This window comes from Camarhynchus parvulus, chromosome 17 (assembly GCF_901933205.1).
Source record: "Camarhynchus parvulus chromosome 17, STF_HiC, whole genome shotgun sequence".
Classification (NCBI taxonomy): Eukaryota; Metazoa; Chordata; class Aves; order Passeriformes; family Thraupidae; genus Camarhynchus; species Camarhynchus parvulus.
This window is the reverse complement of record NC_044587.1, coordinates 2,433,844-2,455,115: the sequence shown is the minus strand read 5'-3', so window position 1 is coordinate 2,455,115 and position 21,272 is coordinate 2,433,844. Positions and strand designations below refer to the sequence as shown.

At 51.2% G+C, this 21,272-nt stretch overlaps 1 protein-coding gene across 2 annotated transcripts in view; it reads right to left on the bottom strand.

Moving 5' to 3' along the window:
• GPSM1 (G protein signaling modulator 1) overlaps nt 1-18,656 on the bottom strand; it is a 65,546-nt gene extending 46,890 nt beyond the window's left edge. For both annotated transcript variants that reach the window (XM_030961645.1, XM_030961646.1), the window contains exon 1: nt 18,540-18,656. In XM_030961645.1, the coding sequence (XP_030817505.1) occupies nt 18,540-18,598 (59 nt within the window). In that variant the 5' untranslated portion in view covers nt 18,599-18,656. The remainder of the gene's footprint in view (nt 1-18,539) is intronic.
• Nucleotides 18,657-21,272: the final 2,616 nt, after the last annotated feature.

Here is a 21,272-nt window from a genome sequence, read left to right as displayed (position 1 = left end):
AAAAACATTTAACTTCTCTCTGCTGATCCTCACGCTAGACCACACAAAAATTAGTAAGAATGAGTTTCTACCCAGTGATCCCACCAAAATTTCATCAGTCCCAAGGTACATCCATGGTTAGCAGATCCTGCATCATCCTCAGGTATTGACAAGTTTCTGCTGATACACCCCAAACAAAAGGAGCTTTGGGACTCAAGGCAGACAAGAAACAGCTTGTACTCAAACCAGCAGGATTAACTTCAGGCAGCTTAGTGGGGATGAATCTTGAGAGGACCTGAAATGCAGGAACGAGCCACTACCACTGGAGTTCATGTTGGATTCCAGTTAGAAGGTGGCAGAGACAGAAACAAACTAATTTGAACTTGAATTTCAAACCTAACTGAGCTTGAATTTCAACCCAAACAAAACTCTTTCCAATACCCAGGTTGTCTTTGAGAAAGTGAGTTCACCAGCTGTAAACAATCCAATCAGCTGGGGTGCAGACCGATTTCCCAAGTCCATGGCATTGCTGTACAGCTTGTGTGGAATTTCTGGGGTGATTTTAAGAGCTTGAACTGCAGGTTCTCATTCCCACAGCAACAAAACCCAGGTATACGTTGCAGGGGTGGGACCAAAGCGAATTTCGTGCCCCAGAGCTCACTTTGGGACACCCTCACACTCTGTGGGTGCTGTCCTGGTGTTCCCATAGTAACTGTCCAGGCACAAGGCACTGACACGACTTCCAGTGCACACAGCCCTTAATTAAAATCTGTTTGTCCTTGAACAGGCTGCTCTGCAGAGTATCTGACTTATCTAATTAACATCACTGCTCAGCCTGGGACCTGAGCAAACAAGGGGAAGGCACAGGAGGCTTTTCCCTGCATCCTGCTCTGCCAAACCCTCGCTGCCTTGGACAGCAAGCAAGGATTGCAATTGTTAACAGGAACACAAGCCACTTGTAAAACCCACCTGCCCTCCAGAGCAGAGGGTGGCTGAAGTGACTGAACTTCCCCCTGCTTCTGGGAAGCACCTCTGCTTGCAGTTCAATCACTTCAGCCTCAAAAGCACACAGGAAAACAATGCCAAGGGCAGAGGAATCAACTACAGGTCAAGGAACAAACTCAAACACACTAAAATGCCACTTTAAAAAGCTTCCAAAGCCCACAGCCCAACCAGCCATAAAACACAGCTGAAAGGACAACCCTGGACCAGGCAGCGAAGGGCAAACAGAATGACAGCAAGGTGCAAGCCCTGCCCTACCTCTTCTGCTCTCTGTGCATTTTCTGAACATAAACCCTGAGCTCCAAAGCCACTGGCAAGGGGAAGCAGTGGGGCTGAGCCACACATAAATGCAGTGTTTGGCCATTATTGCACTCAGCAATCTGCCAGGGGGATGAGTGGGTGGCAGATGCTGGCTCCCCATCAGCCCAGGAAGGGATGTCACTGCTCACTCTCATGCCCTCCTTCCCCTGTGCAGTGACAGGAGGAAAACTCCGCCCAATCCAACCTGGGCAGAGCCTCCCTCCCTCCTCCTTAAGTCCTTCTTTAAAGGATAACTGATGTGAAGGCAGAAAGAGCTGAGGAACACGGGAGGAGCAGCCTTGAAGGAGAATTCCCAGGGTCACCCATCACTGTCAGGCAGCAGCTAATGAGGAGCTGGAGCACAGATTGCCTTTTGCCTGCTGCAAGCTTGTTCAAAGGACTCCACTGCAAAAATGTGCCTCTGGAAAAGGTAAAATAGAAAGATTCTCACATATCAAATGTTTTCAGCAATTTGGAGAAGGCAGAGACAGTCCCAGGAGTGCTGGGGAAGCCAAGGACACTGTGAGGAATAAAGGGAACAGCACAAGGTGCCACCAGTGCCATTATCAGTGATCACCATGGCTGCTGTCAAACACCATAATTAGGATATTATAATTGGGTGATGACAGAGGTGCCCAGAGTGGGAACACCACACACCAAACCTCCCAACACCCTGCTCAGGGCTGCCTTGCTCACAGCAACCTGTCACTGCTGACAACAACTCCATCAGGGCACACAGAAAATTATCATGGCACCAGACAGAGCCTGGGGTCACCCGTCTGCTGCCTTAAATATTGCAAATATCACAGGACAAGAGAAACTCGGCCTGCCTGCAAGGTGAAACTGCCTTTAAAAAAAAGGAGAGAAGGGAAAAGGAAAGGTATTTATAGATATTTGATTCATGTTAGTGGGGGCGATTGCAGAGCTCATTCCCAATCAGACCTGGTGTAGTTCAAAACTCCAGGCTTTTAGACAGAAGGTAAGGCTGAAAAAAACCCATCAAAACCACCATGAGTAGTAAAAAAAAAATCCCCCTTAGTATTTCTATTGATTTGAGTTAGTGAAGCAACAGATTTTAGTATCTTACTTGCAATCTGATTAGGTTTTGTACAAAAATAAATCTAATTCCAGAGCGCTGCTGACGGGCAATTAAACATTTCTTCTGAACCAAAAAAGGATCACATTTACCAGGTGCTCAGTGTAAATGCACATTCACTGCCTCAACAAACTAAATATGCATTGGAATAATGACTTTCTTTAAGGGTGTGCTGCCAGTCAATCAAGCTGGGAATTATTCCCCTTCAGCAATTTCCTCTGCCAGCCCTGCAGGGCTCCTGTAGCCGAGAGGGAGCTGATGGCTCTGAACCACCAGGTCCAGGCGGCCTCAGACCCTTGGGATGTGTCCCCTCCACTCATGGGGAGAGGCCTGAATATTTTCCTTTGCCCTTCTACCTGAGGAGAGCTGTTCCAGACCCTCCTGAGGCACAGGCTGGGTTATTCACATGAATTTATACCCATTTAGCCTCAGGCACTGCTCTTCTCTGCCTGGGGCACTCTCCCAAGGGTTTGGGGCAGTTTTCCCTGTTTACTGTGCCCCAGGCAGGGTCCAGCACATCCACACCTGCCCCTCTCTCTCACTTGCTCCCAATGAGCTCCAATCATTAAGAAAATCCCATTCTTTGCTCCTAAATCCAGGTGATTTCAGCTTCCTCCCCACAAATACCATCTCCTTGCCACAGCACTGCACCCATCCATCATTCAGTCCCTCCTATCCACACTGCTCCTCTCCATCACCAACACACCCAGCAGCAACCTGGCAGGAGAATAATGAAAATCCTCAATTTTCTCTCTCCCAAATGCAGATCTGGCCAGCACAGCCCCTCAGTCCCCACCCACATCACATCCCCAGCACTAATCCCCTCCTGACAAGCAGGTTTCTGTCTCAAACTCCCTGTTTCTGGCAGGGAGGGTGACAAACAAACCAAGATTTACATGAAATGAGCCTGGTTCAAAGCACTTTTGGAAGCTGGAAACAGCACACAGGAGCTGCTTCCCCTGCAGCCAAAGGGCAGAGCCCCTGGGACACCCTGACCCACCCCTCACCCCATCAGTGAGGGGAAGGAAACAAAACCTCCTGTTGAGCTGGGAGAGGAAAAGGTCAGAGATGAAACCAGGAATGCTGCACCCAGTCCTCCCCAGCTTCTGAAGTGGTTCCAAGCATCTGGGGCAGAGCCTGCACATCTGGAGGGGAGGAGGCTCCCACTGCACACACTTCCACTGCTAGGAACACTGCAGTGAGTCCTTTCAGTGACCCCTGAGCTGGAAATAACAACATCCACACTCTCCCTGCTGCTGGGGAAGTGTTTGCTCAAGCTGGAGCTCCGGGGATTACCCAGACCCAGCGATTTTCACTGCAGGCTTTTGCTAAGGGCACAAAGCAGAAAATCCAGAGGGGAAAAACTCCAGGGAGCTCTGGAAGCTGCTGGGTCTGTGCTGGCTGCAGATTGCCTGTCCCCTCACTGATGCAGCATCAGTGCTCCACAGTAGTCATTTCAGCTAATTGCTATCTACCATTAGCTGCAGAGTACTTACAAGGGATTCAATTCCACTGCATATTTGCTAATAAATCCCAAATGCCACTGAGGAAGACAGCTGTATTTAGCTGCCTTTACCCTCTCATTAGCAGTGCTGAATGAGACCCCATTTCAATGGGGAATGGCTCCAAAAAGCTGCATCATTGTCACAAATCCAAATCCAAACTCCCCACTGCCTGCTGGAAAGCAAAAGTCATCCAGCATTCCCCTGCTTACACAACCTCTGTGGCTTTGATCCGTGGGGATGGGGAAGCAGGGGACAGATGGGAGTTATTTGCTGTTTTCAGAGTTATTTGCTTGGTTTTTTATGACTCTGAGTCAGTAGGTGCAGAAACTTCAACCTAAGGACTCCAAAATATTTTGCAGAGGTGCGAGGGCAGCAATTAGCCCATTTTTCAAAAAGGCAGCTGAGGCTCTGGGGGAAAATGATGCCTTGCTGTGAGTCAGCTGTAGGGAAGGGAAAGGAGCCCTGGCTCCCTCCCTCCCAAGGGGAATGAGGTGAATGAGGTGCAGCACCTTCCATCCATGCAGGCAGGGAAGCTCCCAGCTCAGCACACACCAAAAAACAAAGAAAAGCCCCCAAATCCAGGAGCTGAAGAGATCCCTGACCTGCAGAAACCTGACCCACACCAGGAAGGTTTGGGCTCTCAGTGAATGATACACTGGAAACAATTATCCTGAATCCATGACCCAAATGCTGCCCACAAATCCAGCTGGACCCACAGGAAGAACAGAGAGCAAAAGGAAATTTTTCTGTGTCAGCTGAGGAGTGAAATTTCTAACAGGCAATGAGCAGAAATTTCAAGTCATTGTGCTCCAAAATTAGTCAAGTATCAAAGGACTACCATGGATGTAATTAACTTCCAGCACTTGAAAATGCTCAGACGAGATTAAGGTGCAAATGTGAATTTCATCCAGCCTGGTTAACAGTTTCACTTGATAGCCAGTTTCAAAGCACTTAAATTATAAGATGCAAATACTTCGCAGGGTCTGAGGAAGTGATGATTAAGGAGATATCAATTTGAAAATTAATTCATTAAAACATGTTCTGACTCCCAAATGGGAAAAAAAAATTATTATGAATCCACCAAGTGTATGAACTGATCAAATTCTCTAAAGGAGAGCTGTGCAGGAGAACTCACTTTCAATAAGAGTGAGAATGAAACGAGCCTGGAACACAAATTCTCTGCACAGCTCATCAGCAGGGCATAAACCCAACCACCAGCAGCCATGTGAGAACAGCAGAAATGAATGTAGAGGCCAGGAGCACCAGCCTGCCAAACACAAGTGGAGTCACGATGCTGATGCCTGAGGATGCTCTTTCCTCCCCAGAAACACAAGCTCAGCAGTTTGGGCTGCTCCTGACCCCTGAAATGGGCCCTGCAGAGCACCAACAAACCAGCACCTGCAACAGGACGGGGTTTTAAACATTTCTATTTTGTCACAGAGGAATGAGCTCAGCAAACAAAGGGAGCTTCCTGAGTTTTCCAAGAGTATTTTGCTTTCTTGAACAACACTAGCACCTTTAATGAGGTTAATCCATCACAGTGCCATTAAACAGCACTCTGGGGATGGTGTCACCAGCAGTGAAGTGCTGTTTCCTTCAGTCACTTCCAAAGCCAGAGAGCAGCAGAGGACATGCAGGCTGAGAGGCTTTTCAGGACAAACTTACTTTGGCAACTGGGTCAACACATCTCTCACTAAAATATATAAATATATGCTGTGATTTAAACAAACATACTGCAGAATCCAGCAGGTTACAATTACCACATCCATTAGGAAAAATAAGTAATTGCCTTATCCACATCCAAACAATGAAAATAATTTATTTGTTACCTATTTTATTTACACCATTCAGCTTCTATTACCCACCAGTATAGAGGAGCTCATTCAGGCCAAACTTAATACTGAAAATGGGCAAGTCCTGGTTTGGGGGGTTCTTTCCAAATTCAGAAGAACCATAAATGAGAGATTTACAGACATCTCCTCTCCAAAACTGCCCCAGACACCCAGTGGGGGCTCAGCCTGGATGCTGTCCTGGGATGGGAGAAGGGGCTCCTGAGCCAGGGATGGGTCCCCATGGATCCCTCATGGATCCCAGAGGATCAGCAGCTCAGCACCAGAGACTGAGCCCATCCCAGCCTCCCCCAGCTGCCGGCAGGGTCAGGCTGAGCCCCACCAGTGCCACCAGCACAATGGTCCCAGTTGTTCTGGGCAGCTGCACAGGCTGTGTGAGGTTTCCTCTCCTGCACAACCTTGAGTGAAAGCAAGCCTTGTTTTCTCACAGGCCCCAGCCTATTCTCCATTCAAGCTGCCTGGAGACCCCTCCAGCTGCAGCTCCCACTTCTCCTTCCTCTCCCAGCCTGCCAGTTGCTCCTGCCTGCAGCAGGAAAACAGCTGTGTATGGAAAAGGTGCTGCCAAGCCCCAGGCACACCAGGGACTGCCTTACAGCCAAGCCCAGCCAGCCCAAGGAACCACCTCTGCCTGTGCCATGTCCCACCCCATCCCAAAGCTCCTGCAGCAGCTGGAGGCTGCCCACAGTCCCCACGTGGTGCCTCCTTCCTGCCCCCAGCCAGGCTGGGCACGGCCACGGCATCGTCACTGTGATGCAGCAGAGAAGGAAACCACGGCAAAGTTCACACCACAGCTTTTTCCACTGACTCCACAGCAGCCTACAGCCAGTTTGGTTCTGCTCCCTTCCTGTCTCATCTGCTTCCACCAGCCCCAAGCCAAGGGCTCCAGGCCAAGAGAGAGAGGAGCCTTTGGGATCCAGCAGAGAATTCACACCCTGAGCCTGGGAGCCAGGGAGGGGCTGAGCCATCCCAGCTCACCAGAGAATGCTAAGGATGCTCTGCAGCCCCTGAAAGGGGCTTGGATGGGACCTCAGTGACAGAGCCAGCACAAACCTGGCCCTTGTTCTTCCTGCAGAGCGCTCTGAAGAGCAAAGAGCAGGAACCAGACAAATCCAGAAGTGCAGCAGCTCCTTTTTCAAATGACCATCTGGTAAAGCCTGTGTGGAGGGTCAAATCCAGCCAGGGAGAGCCTGTGCTAGTCCCTCCCTCAGTGATGAGAGCCCCGAGTGCCCAGAGCAGGGGGATTCTCAAAGGTGGCACTCCCAGGTCACACAGGGCACGTGGGCAGAGCTCCCGCCAGGGCTGAAGCATTGCCAGCCACCAGGACAGATTGCTGCTGGCAAAGCTGCAGCACAGCAGATTGCACCAATTTGACATTGTTTTTGTGCAGCTGTCTCCTGCTCAGAGGGCTGTTCAAAGCATTGTTGTGCTCTCCCTGAAAATTCCCGGGGTGCCAAAAATCAGGCATCAGCCCAGAGGCACTCATGGGTTTAGAGGGCCAGGAGAACAAGAGCTCACACTGGACACTGCCCTTCCCCCTGGCTGCTACACAGCCACAGGGCATCCCTCCAGATTTTCTAAAGATAATTCCACATCTGTCTGTAAAACAAGGGAAGAGGCTCCCCAGGAGCTCAAATATCAGCCAGGTGTCCACTGCAACCTTTGCCAGCATCTCTAAAGCTGCTCCTCCAGCTCCTCAGTGCAAACCCAAACCCAGCAGACCAGCACCAAAAGTACTTCAGAGCACACTGTAGAAACATCTATGTATCCCACCAGGTGGGAAGCCCCAAATCCAAGCATGGCAGGAGTCCCAGAAAGGCACATGGTCCCACACAAGGTGAGAATTTCACTCAGCTCTCTCCTCAGAGAGCAGCCCCGCTGTCTGGCACTGTGCTGGGTGTCTGCTGCCTCCCAGGGATCCCTCCAGCATCCTGCCAGCTGCTCCCACAGCACCCTGGCACTGAGCTCTCCACCACATCCCCCCAGATTTCCAGCACTTCTGTCCCAGCATGGAAAACATCCACCCTGGAAATGCTTCTGTGCAGATCGAGCACGGGGAGGCAGCTCCTGCTCCTCCCCACACACCACATCAGTCTGGCTCTGACACTGGTATTTGTGCAGTGCAATCACAGGTGTAAACAGCAGCAAACATGTATTTTGAGAAGAGTTTGTCATGTAGATCACATCCTCTGTGTGGGAAGTGGGCTCTGGTCCTGTTCTTCCACAGGAGAGTTTTGTACCAACATCACGTTTCTTGAAAAGTCTTCCCAAATCCAGCCAGAAGGCTCCTCTCCACAGGCCTATTTTGGGTTTAATTTAGATCCTTCTTGCAATCTCACAGCTACTGCAATGAGTTTACAGACCACAGGCTGCTGCTCTGGAGCTCTGGGAGAATTCCCTGCTCCCCTCCTGCCTCACACTGGTGAGAGAAGGGAGGATCCAGCATCAGCCTCACACACATGCCCAAATCCAGGGAGCCCATTTATCCTGACAACTGAATTATGCATGTCTGCAGAAAAAGAAAATCTCTGCTCCAGCACAGAGACATCATCATCATCCAGCAGTGAAAAAACACACATGGCACAGCACCAGGCTGCATGGAAAATGTGCTTCAGGAGCAGGGACAGGGAGGAGGAGACAGCTGACAAGACAGCTCTTACCTTAACCCCTGAGGGTGGTGGGCTGGGGGAGCTGCTCTGTTTCCACAGGGATTTCATGTGCTGGAGGAGCCTGCCTGTTCTGATGCAGGGCATTCCAGAGCTGCTGCATTTGTGCTGCACAAACAGCCTCCACGAAGCTTCCAGGAGCAGTTCCATCCACCAACACACATGGCTTTAATTGGGGATGGGGTTTTTTTCACTTCCATTGCAGTCACATGTTGGGAGCTGTTACTTTTCTCTCCTCTCTGTGTATCTGGATGGCTGCATCCTCACTCTCCTGCCTGAGCCACGCCAGCCTCAGGCAAGCAGCTCTGAGAGTGTCAGCCTCGACAAATGACTCAGTTCTGTCTGCAGCCAGGGCTGCAAAGCATCTCCTGCCTTCCCTTCCCAAGCTGCTGCTCACACAGCTGCCCTGGGCAGCTCAGCTCTGCCCCCAGAATGTGGGCTTGGAGCTCCACAGAGCAGAGCTGGAGCCCCCAGGAAACCTGAGGGGAATTCCTGAGTCACCCAGGGCCATGCAGGAAGGGATTGCCACCACCACAGGGGAATCACTTTGCTCAGGGCAGGGAAACACAACACAACATTTTTCTCTACTCACTCCTCATCCTTACGTGACAGAAGTGCTGCTGGTCCCCTCTGCAGAGTGGTCACTCACTGGCACAGCTGGTGACAAGCTTCTGCCAAAACCACTGCTGCCAAAGGATGCTTTTATTGAAGAGAACACCTTGCAGAGGGAGTTTTTCTTTTCTTCAGAACAGCAGAGGAAAAAGTGGGTATTTTCAGTCGTTTCATTATTAACTCCCCAGACACCTGAGCACGCTGCAGAAGCTCCCTGTGGACCAGCATCTCCTCAGAGCCTGTGGTACCTGCTGGAGCTGCCCCTGCCTGCCCTCCCAGCAGGGCACACACACCAGAGGGATGAACACACAGAAAACAGCAGCTTTCCTTTCCCCCCTGCTTTACCCGGGAAGGCACCAAACCACAGACTTCCATCAGCCAAGCAGTTCGTGCTCGGGGTTTCCTGGATTACTGCCCTGATGGAAGCAATTCATACCAGAGCTGGCCAAGGGCTGCAGCCTTAAAATTCTGAGCACATGGCAGTGAACTCATATGTTTTATTATTTAGACCCGTGCAGGAGCTCAGACACTCAGCTGAACTCAGAGGCCAGGAAATGCCTGGAGGTACACGTGGAGGATCACAATTCCAGGACATTCAGCAGCTTTTATGGGTGTAAGCCTCCCCTCAAGCACCATGAGATGTTTGGCCCATGGGCTTCCCAAGCTGGAAATCACAAGGGCTTGTTTGTCAGGGGAAAAAGAGAAGCACCAGTGGCTTAGGAAGCTCAGTATTTCCATGTGCTGGTCGCTGGTGGTTTGTATTCCTGCCTTCATGCTGCAGCAGGCTTGGCTGATAAACAAGCTCAATCTGATGGCCTCTGTGTTTTGCAGCAAGATCCAATCCCCAGAGCATTTCCTCCATACAAATCTCTGCAGACAGCTGCTAAAAAAAGGGGCTGTTGCTGCTGCAGCACCAGCTGGGATATGGTGAGTGCACAAGGACAGTAAGGACAGGACCCTCCTCAAAGCCCTGCAGCTCCTGCCCATCCCAAATCCTTCCTGCCCAGCTGGAACCGCAGATGTGTGTGCTTTTCTCCCTCCATCTTTCACCATACCCCAAAAGACAACCACCCCCAAGGCAGGGCAGCTCCACTCACTCCCACAATTGAACTTGCAGGATTTTCTGACAGGGAACATTGCTCTGTGTCCCTCTCTCCTTTTTAAATTAACTGCTCTCTTCTCAAAGCCTGAGACAGGGAACTCATGGAGTCACAGGTGCCTGAGCACTCAGGGCTGCTCGGCTCGCTTCAAGCCCTGGCTCTGGGCTCTTCTCAGTGACCAGAGAGCCCAGGGCCACCCAGGCTGCTCCTTCTCCTGTGGTCTGCAGTGTTCCCTTTGCTAGGGACACCTTGTGAACAGGCAGAGGCTGGCATTTCATTCACCAGCTGCTAACTTCCTCCTAAACAACTTTCTGCTCCCTGTTAGAACAGCAGAGCCCCTGTAATTCCGTGTGACACCAGTGCTGCAGTGCCCAGCAGGGCTCAGTGAAGGACAAAGCCAAGGTCTCCAATTCACAATTAGCACAATTACCCTCACTCTGACGTGGGCAAGGAAGTGCTGAAGGAAAGGAGTGGGAGTCAGGACATTCAGCTCCCAGTTTTACCACCTCTGTTCTCTTTCACCCTGATGGCTATACAATCTCCCACCCTTGAAAACAGGAACAATATTTCCTAGAAAAGCTGCAATAAAACACTGGTGTTTACCATGCACTCTGGAGCCCTGGAACGGATGCAACCCTGCCAGGATCCACTCAGCACCATCACACAAACCATGAATAACAGTAATTAACAAATAGCCCCACAGAGATGAGTATTAATCAGCACTTCCCAGCTCTCCTCAGGCACGAACAGATATTCCACGGATGGAGTGCACAAAGAGCCACCTCAACTCTGCAGCGTGCATCACAGAAGAAACTTCTCCCACAATGAACTAATTTGGGCTGAAGCTGCTCCAGAGCACAGGAAAATGCAGCAATTCACACCAAAGTGCCCAAGGAGGTACCAGCAGGTTCAGGTGAACACTCAAATAGCACCTGCTGTGACACCCCCAGAGCAAACACAGCCCAGTGCTCTGCAAAACCACAGGAGTGTCAGGAAAGTCCTGGAAACAGAACTGGGAAGGCATTTGGTGCAGCAAACCCCTCTGTTCTACCTGGAAATACACATTTGTGCAGCTCTGCTCATCAAGGCATGCAGAAACTCCACCACACACAGGGACCCCTGTCCCAGAAGCGAGGTGGGGCTTCCCCTGGGGAACTCAGCTCAACCATTCATTATGGTGCTGTCCTGTGGCAAAGCTGATCTCCTCTGCTGCAATCCTATAAGAGAAGCCAATCCTGCCAGGGAGAGGCTGCAGATCAGGCAATCTGTCCCAAATGCCATCACAGATCAGCAGCTGGACCTGCAGCCACAGCAGCCAGGGAAGGGCTCCCTTTCTCAGCAGCCAACTCTGTTCTCTTTCTCAGCAGCCAGCTCTGCTCCCTGGCAGCCAACAGGAGTAAGGGGAGCAGAGCAGGGTGCCCAGGGCAGGAAGGGAGCCCTGTGAGCCCCTGGGTGCTCAGAGCAGCCTCCAGCAGCCACCCTGTGCAGCTCAGAGCCAGCTGCAGACAGAGCTGACAGCTCCCAGCCCTGCCCATGCATTTTTAAAAGCAGCTTCCAAGACAAAACATCTGCTCCCAGGTGGAGCATGAAACAGCTCTTACTCTGAGCTGTGTTATTAGTGTTTTCCCCATTTAAATCCTTTTTCTTGGCCTTTCTCTTGCATTAGCCCCTAACTCCCAGCGAGGAGCCCCTCTGGCTGCTCCAGAGGGTGGAAGAGCAAAGGGTAACAGAAAAGCTTGAGGGGAGCCAAGACAATCCAATATTCCTCTTCCAAAAATCCCTCCAGGGGTAGCAGCTGCACAGAGCTATGGTTCAGAGCAGAAGGTGAAGCTTCTTTGGATGGATCCTGTTTAATCTCAGAGTCAGAAAGGAAACACCTGTGGTTCCAGTGCCTGCCATCCTCAGGCAAAATCCTCTTGCTAAAGCAAACTGGGAATAGATTTTTAAGCTATTTACTCCTACCCTGAAGGTACTGAACAGACAGCAGCACTGCTTTCCAAATCATCAGTTCAAGGGTTTGTTGCTGCTCCAGTGTCCAGGGCCTTGCAGGTCTTCTTATCCCTTCCACTGAAATAAGGAGGAGCAGATATCAGTGAGGTGCTTGAGCAGATGCTTGTCCCCCTTTTCCAGGCTCCAGTGGGACAGGGATCCCTCAGGCACTTCCAGGGTCAGGCCATGACATTGGTTTGGGTTTGGCTGCCCACTTGGAAGGCTCTCAGCCCCTCAGTTCTAAACAGAGCCTGTCTCTGCCCCTCTCCTAAGGGAACAGAGGTCATGGCTATTGTCCTCAACCAGCCCTGTTAATTTTATCTCAGGAGAAGTGAGTTAAGTGACTTAAGTACAGAGCTGTGCTGCAAATTGCTCATTTAATATTGCCCTTGAAACTGCACTGTAATGATAATTTTTCACTTCCTTCCCTAGGCAGTTGCATAACATTGCTGGGCATTGTTAAGAGAGCTCCAAAGCTGAGGCAGCCGTGTCCCTTTCACCCTCTCCTCACCAGGCACTGGCAGGGATGTTGACTTTCTGGTTGTGGGGGGGGTTTGGCTTTTTTTTTTCCCATTCTATTAGCTTATTACATTAAACAACAGATGGACGTGACTCTGAATGCAAATAGCCTTCCAACAAAATGATTCCTACTTTCTTCAGCTTTCAGTGGGAAAAAAATCCCATTTATACCAGTTAAATCCAAGCCAATTAGAAAGTCAGATCTGTCAAATAACATTTAATTAAAAGTATCTTTAGGGAGGGAGCAGCCCAGTCAATGAAAAGCTTTCCCACTGACAATATAAATAGCCCAGGCCCAGAATTCACTTTGTGGTTGGGATACTCAGCCTGTGTGCCCAGACCAGCAGGAATTTGGGTTTCATGGCTTTGGTTGGCAAAGGATTTTATAAGAGGGAAGTGGAATTCTGGAAGCTGGGCTGGCTGATCAAAGGGGCACAGAGAGCAGGACTGGAATGGGAGGGATGGGACACAGCACCAGATACACTGAGAGCAATTTGGAGATAAAATTGCTCTTCAAGCAGAAGAGCATCAAGAGTTAAGTAAAATCCCTCTCTCCACTTTCAGAAACTTGCTGCTTGTGGCTTCTTGCAGTGTAAGACCTGACAGAGTTCAAACCTGTTCTTCAAGCAAGTCTGGACACCACCCCGAGTGCAAAATCATGAGACAGCAAGAAATGCACATACCTCAACAGAAATACAGTTTGTGTTCTGCAGCACCAAAGTCTGAGCTGCTGGAGAGGAGACAAGAGAGCACAGAGGGGAAAACAGGAGCATGAGAGCTGGGGAGATGGGGCTTGAGACAGCAGCATCTGCTCTGTGGGGAGCCCAAAGCAAAGAGAGCGGTGACAAAGCTGTGTCCCGGGGATGTGCTAAAGCAGCACGGATGAAGGGAGCCACATCTGAAGTGCCTGGATCAGGACACAGGGCAGGCTCAGGGCAGGTGGCGGCAGGGGGGTCCTGCAGGGACCCCGGTCCCCCCCCAGCACTGCCCCCCTGCCTCGCTCAGCTCCAAGCACAGAGAAGCAGAGGTGGCAATGTCACCTCCCAGGGCACACTGAGCCCTCCTGCTTTAACAGGAACACACAGACACTCCACAGGTCCGAGCCCAGGCAGGATCTTCCATCCTGATGAACTTCCTTTAACAAACCAAGCCATTCTATCACTGCCAGCCCCTAAAAACATCCTCTGCCTCCCATAGATGCTTCCTCCAAGCCTGAGGCCTGGATCAGTGAGAATTCTCCAGACTTTCACCAGCATTTCCAATTTTAAGCCTTTCTGCTTCTGGCTATGGCTTTGCTCATCCTCAAGGCACCACCAAGGCAAGGCTTTCCCCTGTGGTTTATGTAATATATCAGGAAAAAATCCAGTGTCTGGGACACTCAGCCCTGAGCTGGAAGAGGGGAATGCCAAGGGAGCTGTGCAGCCTGTTCCTGTCTCCAATCACCATGGTCCAGCTGCATTTGACTCAAGAGAGGAAGAGCCAAAAAGGATTTTAAAAATCACTCTTCTATAACAAATCAATTTCTCAGCTTTCATAACACGTTTTCTTCCTTTGGTGTAACAGGCACTGCTTCCCCTAACTTTGAAAATAAGGGGCAGCAGATCCCCAATTGGCCACATCCTCCAGGAAAACAGGAATTAATCACACACAGGATTTTCCTGTGCCATAAGCAGCTCATGCTGTGGGATCAGCCAGAGCTCTGACAGGACCTGGAGCCAGAACAGGACCCACTAGTCATGGAGTGAACAAAACTGCTGCACCAGTCACCACGATCCAACACCAATCTCCTGCTCACAGGAACTCTTTGCAGTGTCCCTCCTCTCCTGCAGACACCTTCCCAGGAGAGAAGCAGCCAGTGACCAATGCAACAGGCAGCAAAGCCATGGAGCTCTGGGCAGCACAGCTCCCTCCTGCCCCACAGCCAACATTCCAGGTGGGAAGGGTCACAGCTGCTTCCAGACCCAGCTCTGGTGTGATTATTAATATTTATCTCACAGAAAACTGGCATTGAGGGGTGTCCTCAGGCCACAGCTGAGTCACAAACTGATTTGACTTCAGCTGACTCAGAGGAAAACTTGGAATAACCACAAACACGCGGCCAAGGCACAACATTCTCTTTCTGGTCTGCCTGGCACAAACAGGGCACAGGATTTGGGGACAAAGCATCCAGAGGGACTGCTGTCACCCAGGAGAGGCACAACAAGCAGCACCTGGATCAGTGAAGTGCAAGGCAGCACAGGAGAGGGCAGAGCATCAGCTCAGCTCCATTTAATGTGCACAGAGCCCAACCAACACCCTGAGGACAAGGAGTGTTTGTATGGCAGCAGCACCTACAGGGCAGAGGCAAAGCAGGATCCCTCTGTGCCAGGCACAAAGCACAGCCCTGCCCCAGGGGAGAGCAGGGGCAGAGCTGCTGTCCCCACATCCCACCAGGTGAAACACAGAAGATCCAAAAAGGACACCCAAAATCCTGGGGAAACCTGCAAAGCCACAGTCCCAGGTGTGCCCAGCAGGATCCTCTCCCTGCTGAGTGGACACTCCATGTCCTGCCTGGCTCCACTTTGGGATGCCCACACGGCTCACCAGTGCTGAAAGTACAACTGAGAAGTCCAGAACATCCCAAGACAGATGTCAACAAAGCCAACACTGCCTGCTAAGCTATCATGTAATTTTTGCTCTGGCCAGCTATTATGCAGCACAGCTATTTTAGAAATGTTTGTCCTGTTTTACACATCCTTCTGCCTGGTGGAGACTGCCAGCAGAAGAAAAATCAGAATCTTTCAGAAACCTCTGAACCAGCATTCAGAAATGTAATAAGCAATTTCAAGTTTAATCTACAGAGTAAACAGAGACCAAATGGCCATTCCCAGTTTTCTGGTAGTGCACCTGAGCCCTTCCCCAACCCCACAGAGGAAGCTGATTGCACTTTGCCAAACCCAGCACTACTGCTGGTGCTAATTTTCACCTCAGGCAGATACAATTAGATATCACCTCTTGAAAAGAAAATAGCTGTTAGCCTTATATAAAGTCCAGATTCCTAAGTTGTGTGAGTTTATTTTACAAGAACTGGGGAAAATACCAAGTATTTAATGGTATTGTTATCCCTTGGTGGCACACAAAACAAAGAACAAATCCATCCCAGAAGTGGATTTTCTCCCCAATTTGCTTTGCAAACCCCAGTTTACTCTGCCTCAACCACCAGGCTGAGTTGTGCCCTCTCTCACTGCCTTCCATGTCAGAAGGCCAGCAGTTTCTGCATCCCAGTTTTCCCATCAGAAGAGGAGGAAGGAGCCTCTTCTCCCCGAGCTCTGTGGTGCTCAGAGCACTCTCTAATTGCCCGATGCACATTCAGGTCAGGTCCTCACCCTGGTGACACTAATGAGTGAGATGGGGACTGTTTGCGACACAATCAAGGAAAGTTTGTAAACATCACAAAAGCCAGGAGTGCTTTGGAAAACAGAGACTGCAGGAGAGCAGAGAGCAAGGGAAGGGGAAGGTGTGCTTTTATCTGAGTTCTCAGGGCAGATTAATGCATTTCTGGACTGACTGCAGCATTATCAATGTTCTTTCTGTGTGGGATCAATAACATCTCCATGATGTCAGTGCAGGACAGGGAGGGTTTCCCCAGGACATGTCCAGGTCTCCCTCCCACACCCAGAAATCTCCAGAGTGGCCTTTCAGAACAAGGGCCCAAATCCAGGGCAGCTCTCTGGGCAATGGTCACTGCCCACAGTCCAGAGGAACCATTGATGGATTTGGTGCTTCCCACAACTTCAAAATCAGCCAGCCAGCACAGAAGGGAGGTTGGAGCCCCTGCAGCAGTGGAGAAGAGCAGCACACCTGCTGCCAGCAGGTATTTCACAGCTCCTACAAACCCTATGCTGCCCAACAAGTCCTCAGAGGTTACACACAGCTGAATTAATGCACTTGAATTTATACCAGCCCAAAACCCCATGGAAGGTAAAGCACCAACTCAGGCTCACACAGAGCTTGGCCAGCTCAAATTTGAGGGGCACAATCACAGAAGTGGACAATTCCAACAAGCCCCAGCAGTGACCACACACCAGGAGCTGACCCCACAGATCCACCAGCCCTGCAGAGTCACACCTTCCAAAGCCCTGGACTTCCAACAAGTCCTGCCTGAAACTCCACAGTTCTGTGCAGCAAATGGCAACAGAAAGGTGAGCAAATGCAGACACAGGGGCAGAAACACTCTGGGTTGTTGTGTATGACTGCTGTAGCAAAAGTTTTGACTGTACTCTCTGTAAATAGAGATGTTTGGCCCAGTCAGCACTCGGATTATTTGCTGCCAGCACAACAGAGCACATGCCTTTGTTTAGGAGGGGTTAAATTTAAGGAACCACTAAAGGATGTCATAAAATGAATAAACACTTTCATTTTTCGCATGTTTCACCCCACGTCACTCTGTTTCCTAGAAGGAAAATATCTTCCCCAGCTCTCCTGCCTGCACAGGTATCTTCTGCAGTTCTTGCACCTAAATGTTCCCAGAAAAAAGAAAACCCCACATATTAAGATTATAGTACAAATTACTGGATTTTTAGTCCCAGTCACCTGAGGTTCCACCCATCACACCAGACAGAGCCACTGAATTCGCCCTCAAGTTTCCGCACTGCAATAAAAGTGAAATTAAGGAAGAAACTAAGTTACCACTTATTTTGCAGAGCAGTAGGGACAGAGGCTCCACCAGCACTTGCTTTCAAGGCCTAAAAGGCACAGCAGAGACTTGTAAAACCACATGCCCTGCCAGAGCCGCCCAGATAAGCCACAGGAAAATGCTTCCCATTTCTCTTCCCCAGCAGCTGGGAGCAGAGCTCGTGCGCAGGCAAACATTTCTGATAAGCGGCCTCCCACTAAAATTTCCTTTGCAAAAGTGACCAAAATCCACACCCCAAAAAGTTTCCATGAAAAACAAAGAGAAAGAAAGAAGAAGCCCAAGCCTGGTTAAAATCCAGCAGGGTTCTCCCCAGCTCTAGCTCGCCCAGAGTAGGCAGAGCAATGATATTAACTCTGCTGCCTCCTTTTCCCTGGAGTTGCTCTACAACACAACATAACCAAGAAACACCTGCTGCCCACCCTAATGAACCAACACTCATTAAAGCAGACAACCCACTAGCTGCCGTGCTAATTACTGCAGAGCCTGCAAAGAGAATTGGTGAAAAGCTACTGTATCCCATACACTTGAAGCATTCTTGGGCTTTTTTAGCCCTCTAGTCCAGCCACTGCATCACCTCCACTTCAGACAGCTAGAGGAGAAATAAAACACCATGGTGAACAGCATGAACAACGCTGTAAGGCCTCAGAGTCACTCGTTTAGTTTTCTTCGGGTTTAGTGTTTTCCACTTTTGATCTAAATGAAGAGAATGAGCCTCGCCACGAACGCCAAACAGCTTGGAGCTATTTTTCTTCCCCCCAGCCGTGTGTAAATTTCTGTAGCGCCCAGTTTTAAAGCTGAGACTCGAAGTCTCTGCAGTGCGATCACGAGCCTCCCATGCCAATGCCCAGCACCGAGGAGCTCCGAGCATCACCCTCCCCAGCCGAGGAGCCGCTCTCCTCCTTGGCAGCCCCCACGGATCCGCCCGGACTGCCCCACGGAGGGAGGGAGCGCCGCGTCCTTCCCGGCTCCATGCCCACCCGTGCAACAGCTCCGGGCTCCGCTGCACGAGCGCTCCCTCCTCCTCCCGTCCCTCCGCCGCGCTCCGGGGCTGGGCACGGCTGCGGGGCCGGGCTGTCCCCAAGGAGCGCGATGTCCCCAAGGAAGCGCGATGTCCCCGGGGCTCGGGGCTGGGCACGGCTGCGGGGCCGGGCTGTCCCCAAGGAGCGGGCTGCCCCCGGGGCTGGGCGGGCTCGCAGCTCGGGGCCGGGCTGTCCCCAAAGGGGGCGCGGGCTGTCCCGGCCCCGCTCACCTGCAGTGGAAGCGCCGTGCGGCGGAGCCGGGGCTGTCCCCGCCGGGCGGGCTCGCCATGGGCGCCGGCCCCGCGGCGGGGAGCGGACAGCGGAGTATGGCAGCGCCGGGAAGTGATGCACCGAGCAAAGAAACTCGCGGGCAGGCCCCTCCTCCGGCTGATGTCACCCGGCCTGCCTCCCTCCCTCCCGGCCGCCCGCCCGGCACGCCGGGTCCCGCCGCGGGACGGGGAGCGCAGCCCCGGGCACGGCATCCCCCGGGCTGGCAGAGCCCCCCCGGGACATCCCCTGGGGACATCCCTATGGGGACATCCCCGGCAGTGCCTCGGCGCTCACCTGGGAGCGGCCCCGCGCACGCAGCGAGGTGCGGGCGCCTCACCTGCGCGTTGTCGGCGCGGAGCAGCATCGCTGATTCCTGCCCAGCTGGAGCTCTGCAAAGCCGGAATGAGTCTCGGGTTTGGCTTGGCCACAGCCCTTTTGTCTTCGAAAGTGTCTGCACCTGGAGGCAGGCAGGACGAGCAGCTGGGACCAGGCAGGACCTGGCAGGGCTGAGCCACAGCCACAGAGCAAAGTCTGGCTGCTCCCTTTGGTAGTGAGGAATCCCCCAGGAAAAGGGATTTTCCCTCCAGCCCACAGCAGTTTCTTTCAGTTAACTATGTCCTGTTGGAATGCGGGGCCTTAAGTATTTCTTTCCACCCAGACACCTAGAGAAGGATGCAGGTCTTCAAACACTGCATCCAGCTCATTGTGTTCTTCAAGGCTTGAGATGCTCCTGGAAAAGTTAGGGAGTTGGTCACTCAGCAGAAACCTGGCTGAAAGTTAGAGCCATTTACCCAGCAACAGCAAATTAAACGTCATTATCATCACAGACCCACCCCCAAATAAGCACAGCTATAAACTGTGACTTTCTCTGGGTTCCAGCAGCTTGCTCTGCACTCACAGAACCCTCTGTGGTGGGAATCCAGAGCCATGGCTGTTTACTGCCTCTTCCACCCTGGGGACCTGCTCAAAACCCCTCTCAGGAGTAAACCCAGATCCTGCTCAGGAAAGAACACCATCAATAACACCCCACTAACAAACCACAAAAGCCTCTTTCCCAAGAGCTAATTGATTGGGCATTTAAATTTGAAACAAAGCCCCATAAACAAACCTGTGTCTGTGTCTCAGCTTAGGAATAGTCTGAATTCTGTAGATAAACCACAGCAGAGAAAGCTGAAAGCATCCTGCTGAGAGCTGTCTCCTCATCCATGGACGTGCTGTTCTGGGTGCCTCATTATCCCAAAAAAGGAACCCCCTGAGTAACCAGCCCCAGAACCCTCACTGGAAGGAGCAGGCTGGGACACTGTGCCTCACACCAGCCAGTTTCTGCCCAGGTTTGTGGTTTCACTGACAGCAGCAAACATCCTGGGGCAAAGCAGCTTTTCACAAGCCATGGAAACATGGGTAGGCTCAGCCTAGGAGATTTTGGCGCTTCAGAGGGAGTGCTTGTTCTTGCCTCTCCCTCTTCCAGGCAAGGACATGAGTGCAAAGGATGAAACCCAGCCTGTGCTACTGCTGCTGCCCTTGCTCAGCCCCAGGCACTGAGGATGCCAAGCTGAGCTGGGCCCAGTGCTGGGCTGGCATTCAGCGAGTGTGGGAAGACAGAGGAATTGCCCTTTGGAGAAACAATGCTGGAAAGGAGAGCAGGGGAAAGGAGGGAGGAGGCCAGCTTCCATTCTGGGCCCCAGCCAGTTCTCTGGTGTTCCACAGAGCTCTGGGCAAGTGGGATCACCCCCACATTAATGACACAGGAATGGCTGGGGCACATTCCAGGGCCTGGGGTGTGCAGGAGGTCAGGCTGAGATGAGTGTAATGGTCCCCTCTGGCCTTCAAACACATGAATTTGCAATGGATCATTTATCATCTGACAAACTCAGCTTCTCTTTCTTCTCCTACAAGTGGCAAATAGGTCACAATAGATTTGAATTCATTAGATGAAATAATTCAATTACTTTGCTGTGGGTTGGGTTTGGTTAACCCTACATGTCCATGCCAAGAAGCTCCCTGCAAGCACTTGGACCTCAGCCACAACTCAGATCCATTGCTCAGCTGCAATGAAACAGGAAAATGATAAGAGTACAGAGAGAGAGAAACCCCAGTACTTCAGAAATGCCACTAATTCCTCTGGTGAACTGTGTGCACATGTGCTGGGAAGGACCCGGAGCAATTAGAGAGGCTCCAGATGAATGTGACAAGTGTGACCTACCAGAGAAAGGCATGAGAATTGATTTGTTCGGTGCAGATAAGATCAAGAAGTGGAGCTGGAATCTTTAGCTGCTAAAAGGGCTGCTGCAGAATGGAAAAAAGGAGGAGTGGATCCTGAAGAACAAGGCAGGGTACAACACAGCTGGGCCAGAATCCAGCACAGGCAATGCAGGGTTCATTTTCCTTCGACCTTACACACCCCTGCACCTCCAACATCTTTAGTTTCTGCAGTCTTAAAGCTCAAAATCTTGTTCCTCCCAGTTCCTGAGTGTCTCCATGCCTTCACTTACAAACAGTCAGAATCCCAGCCCTAAGCAATAGGATTGCAGGATACTGAAGACTTCTTGGGCAATTTTTAACATTTCTTTTATAAATTGTTACCCAAAGCTATCACAATACAAGATGAAAGAGCTCCAAGTATTGCCATATTTCCTTCCACTTGGAAGAGACAGCCTTGAGAGCAGGAAGGCACAGAAAGCTCAAGGGAAGAC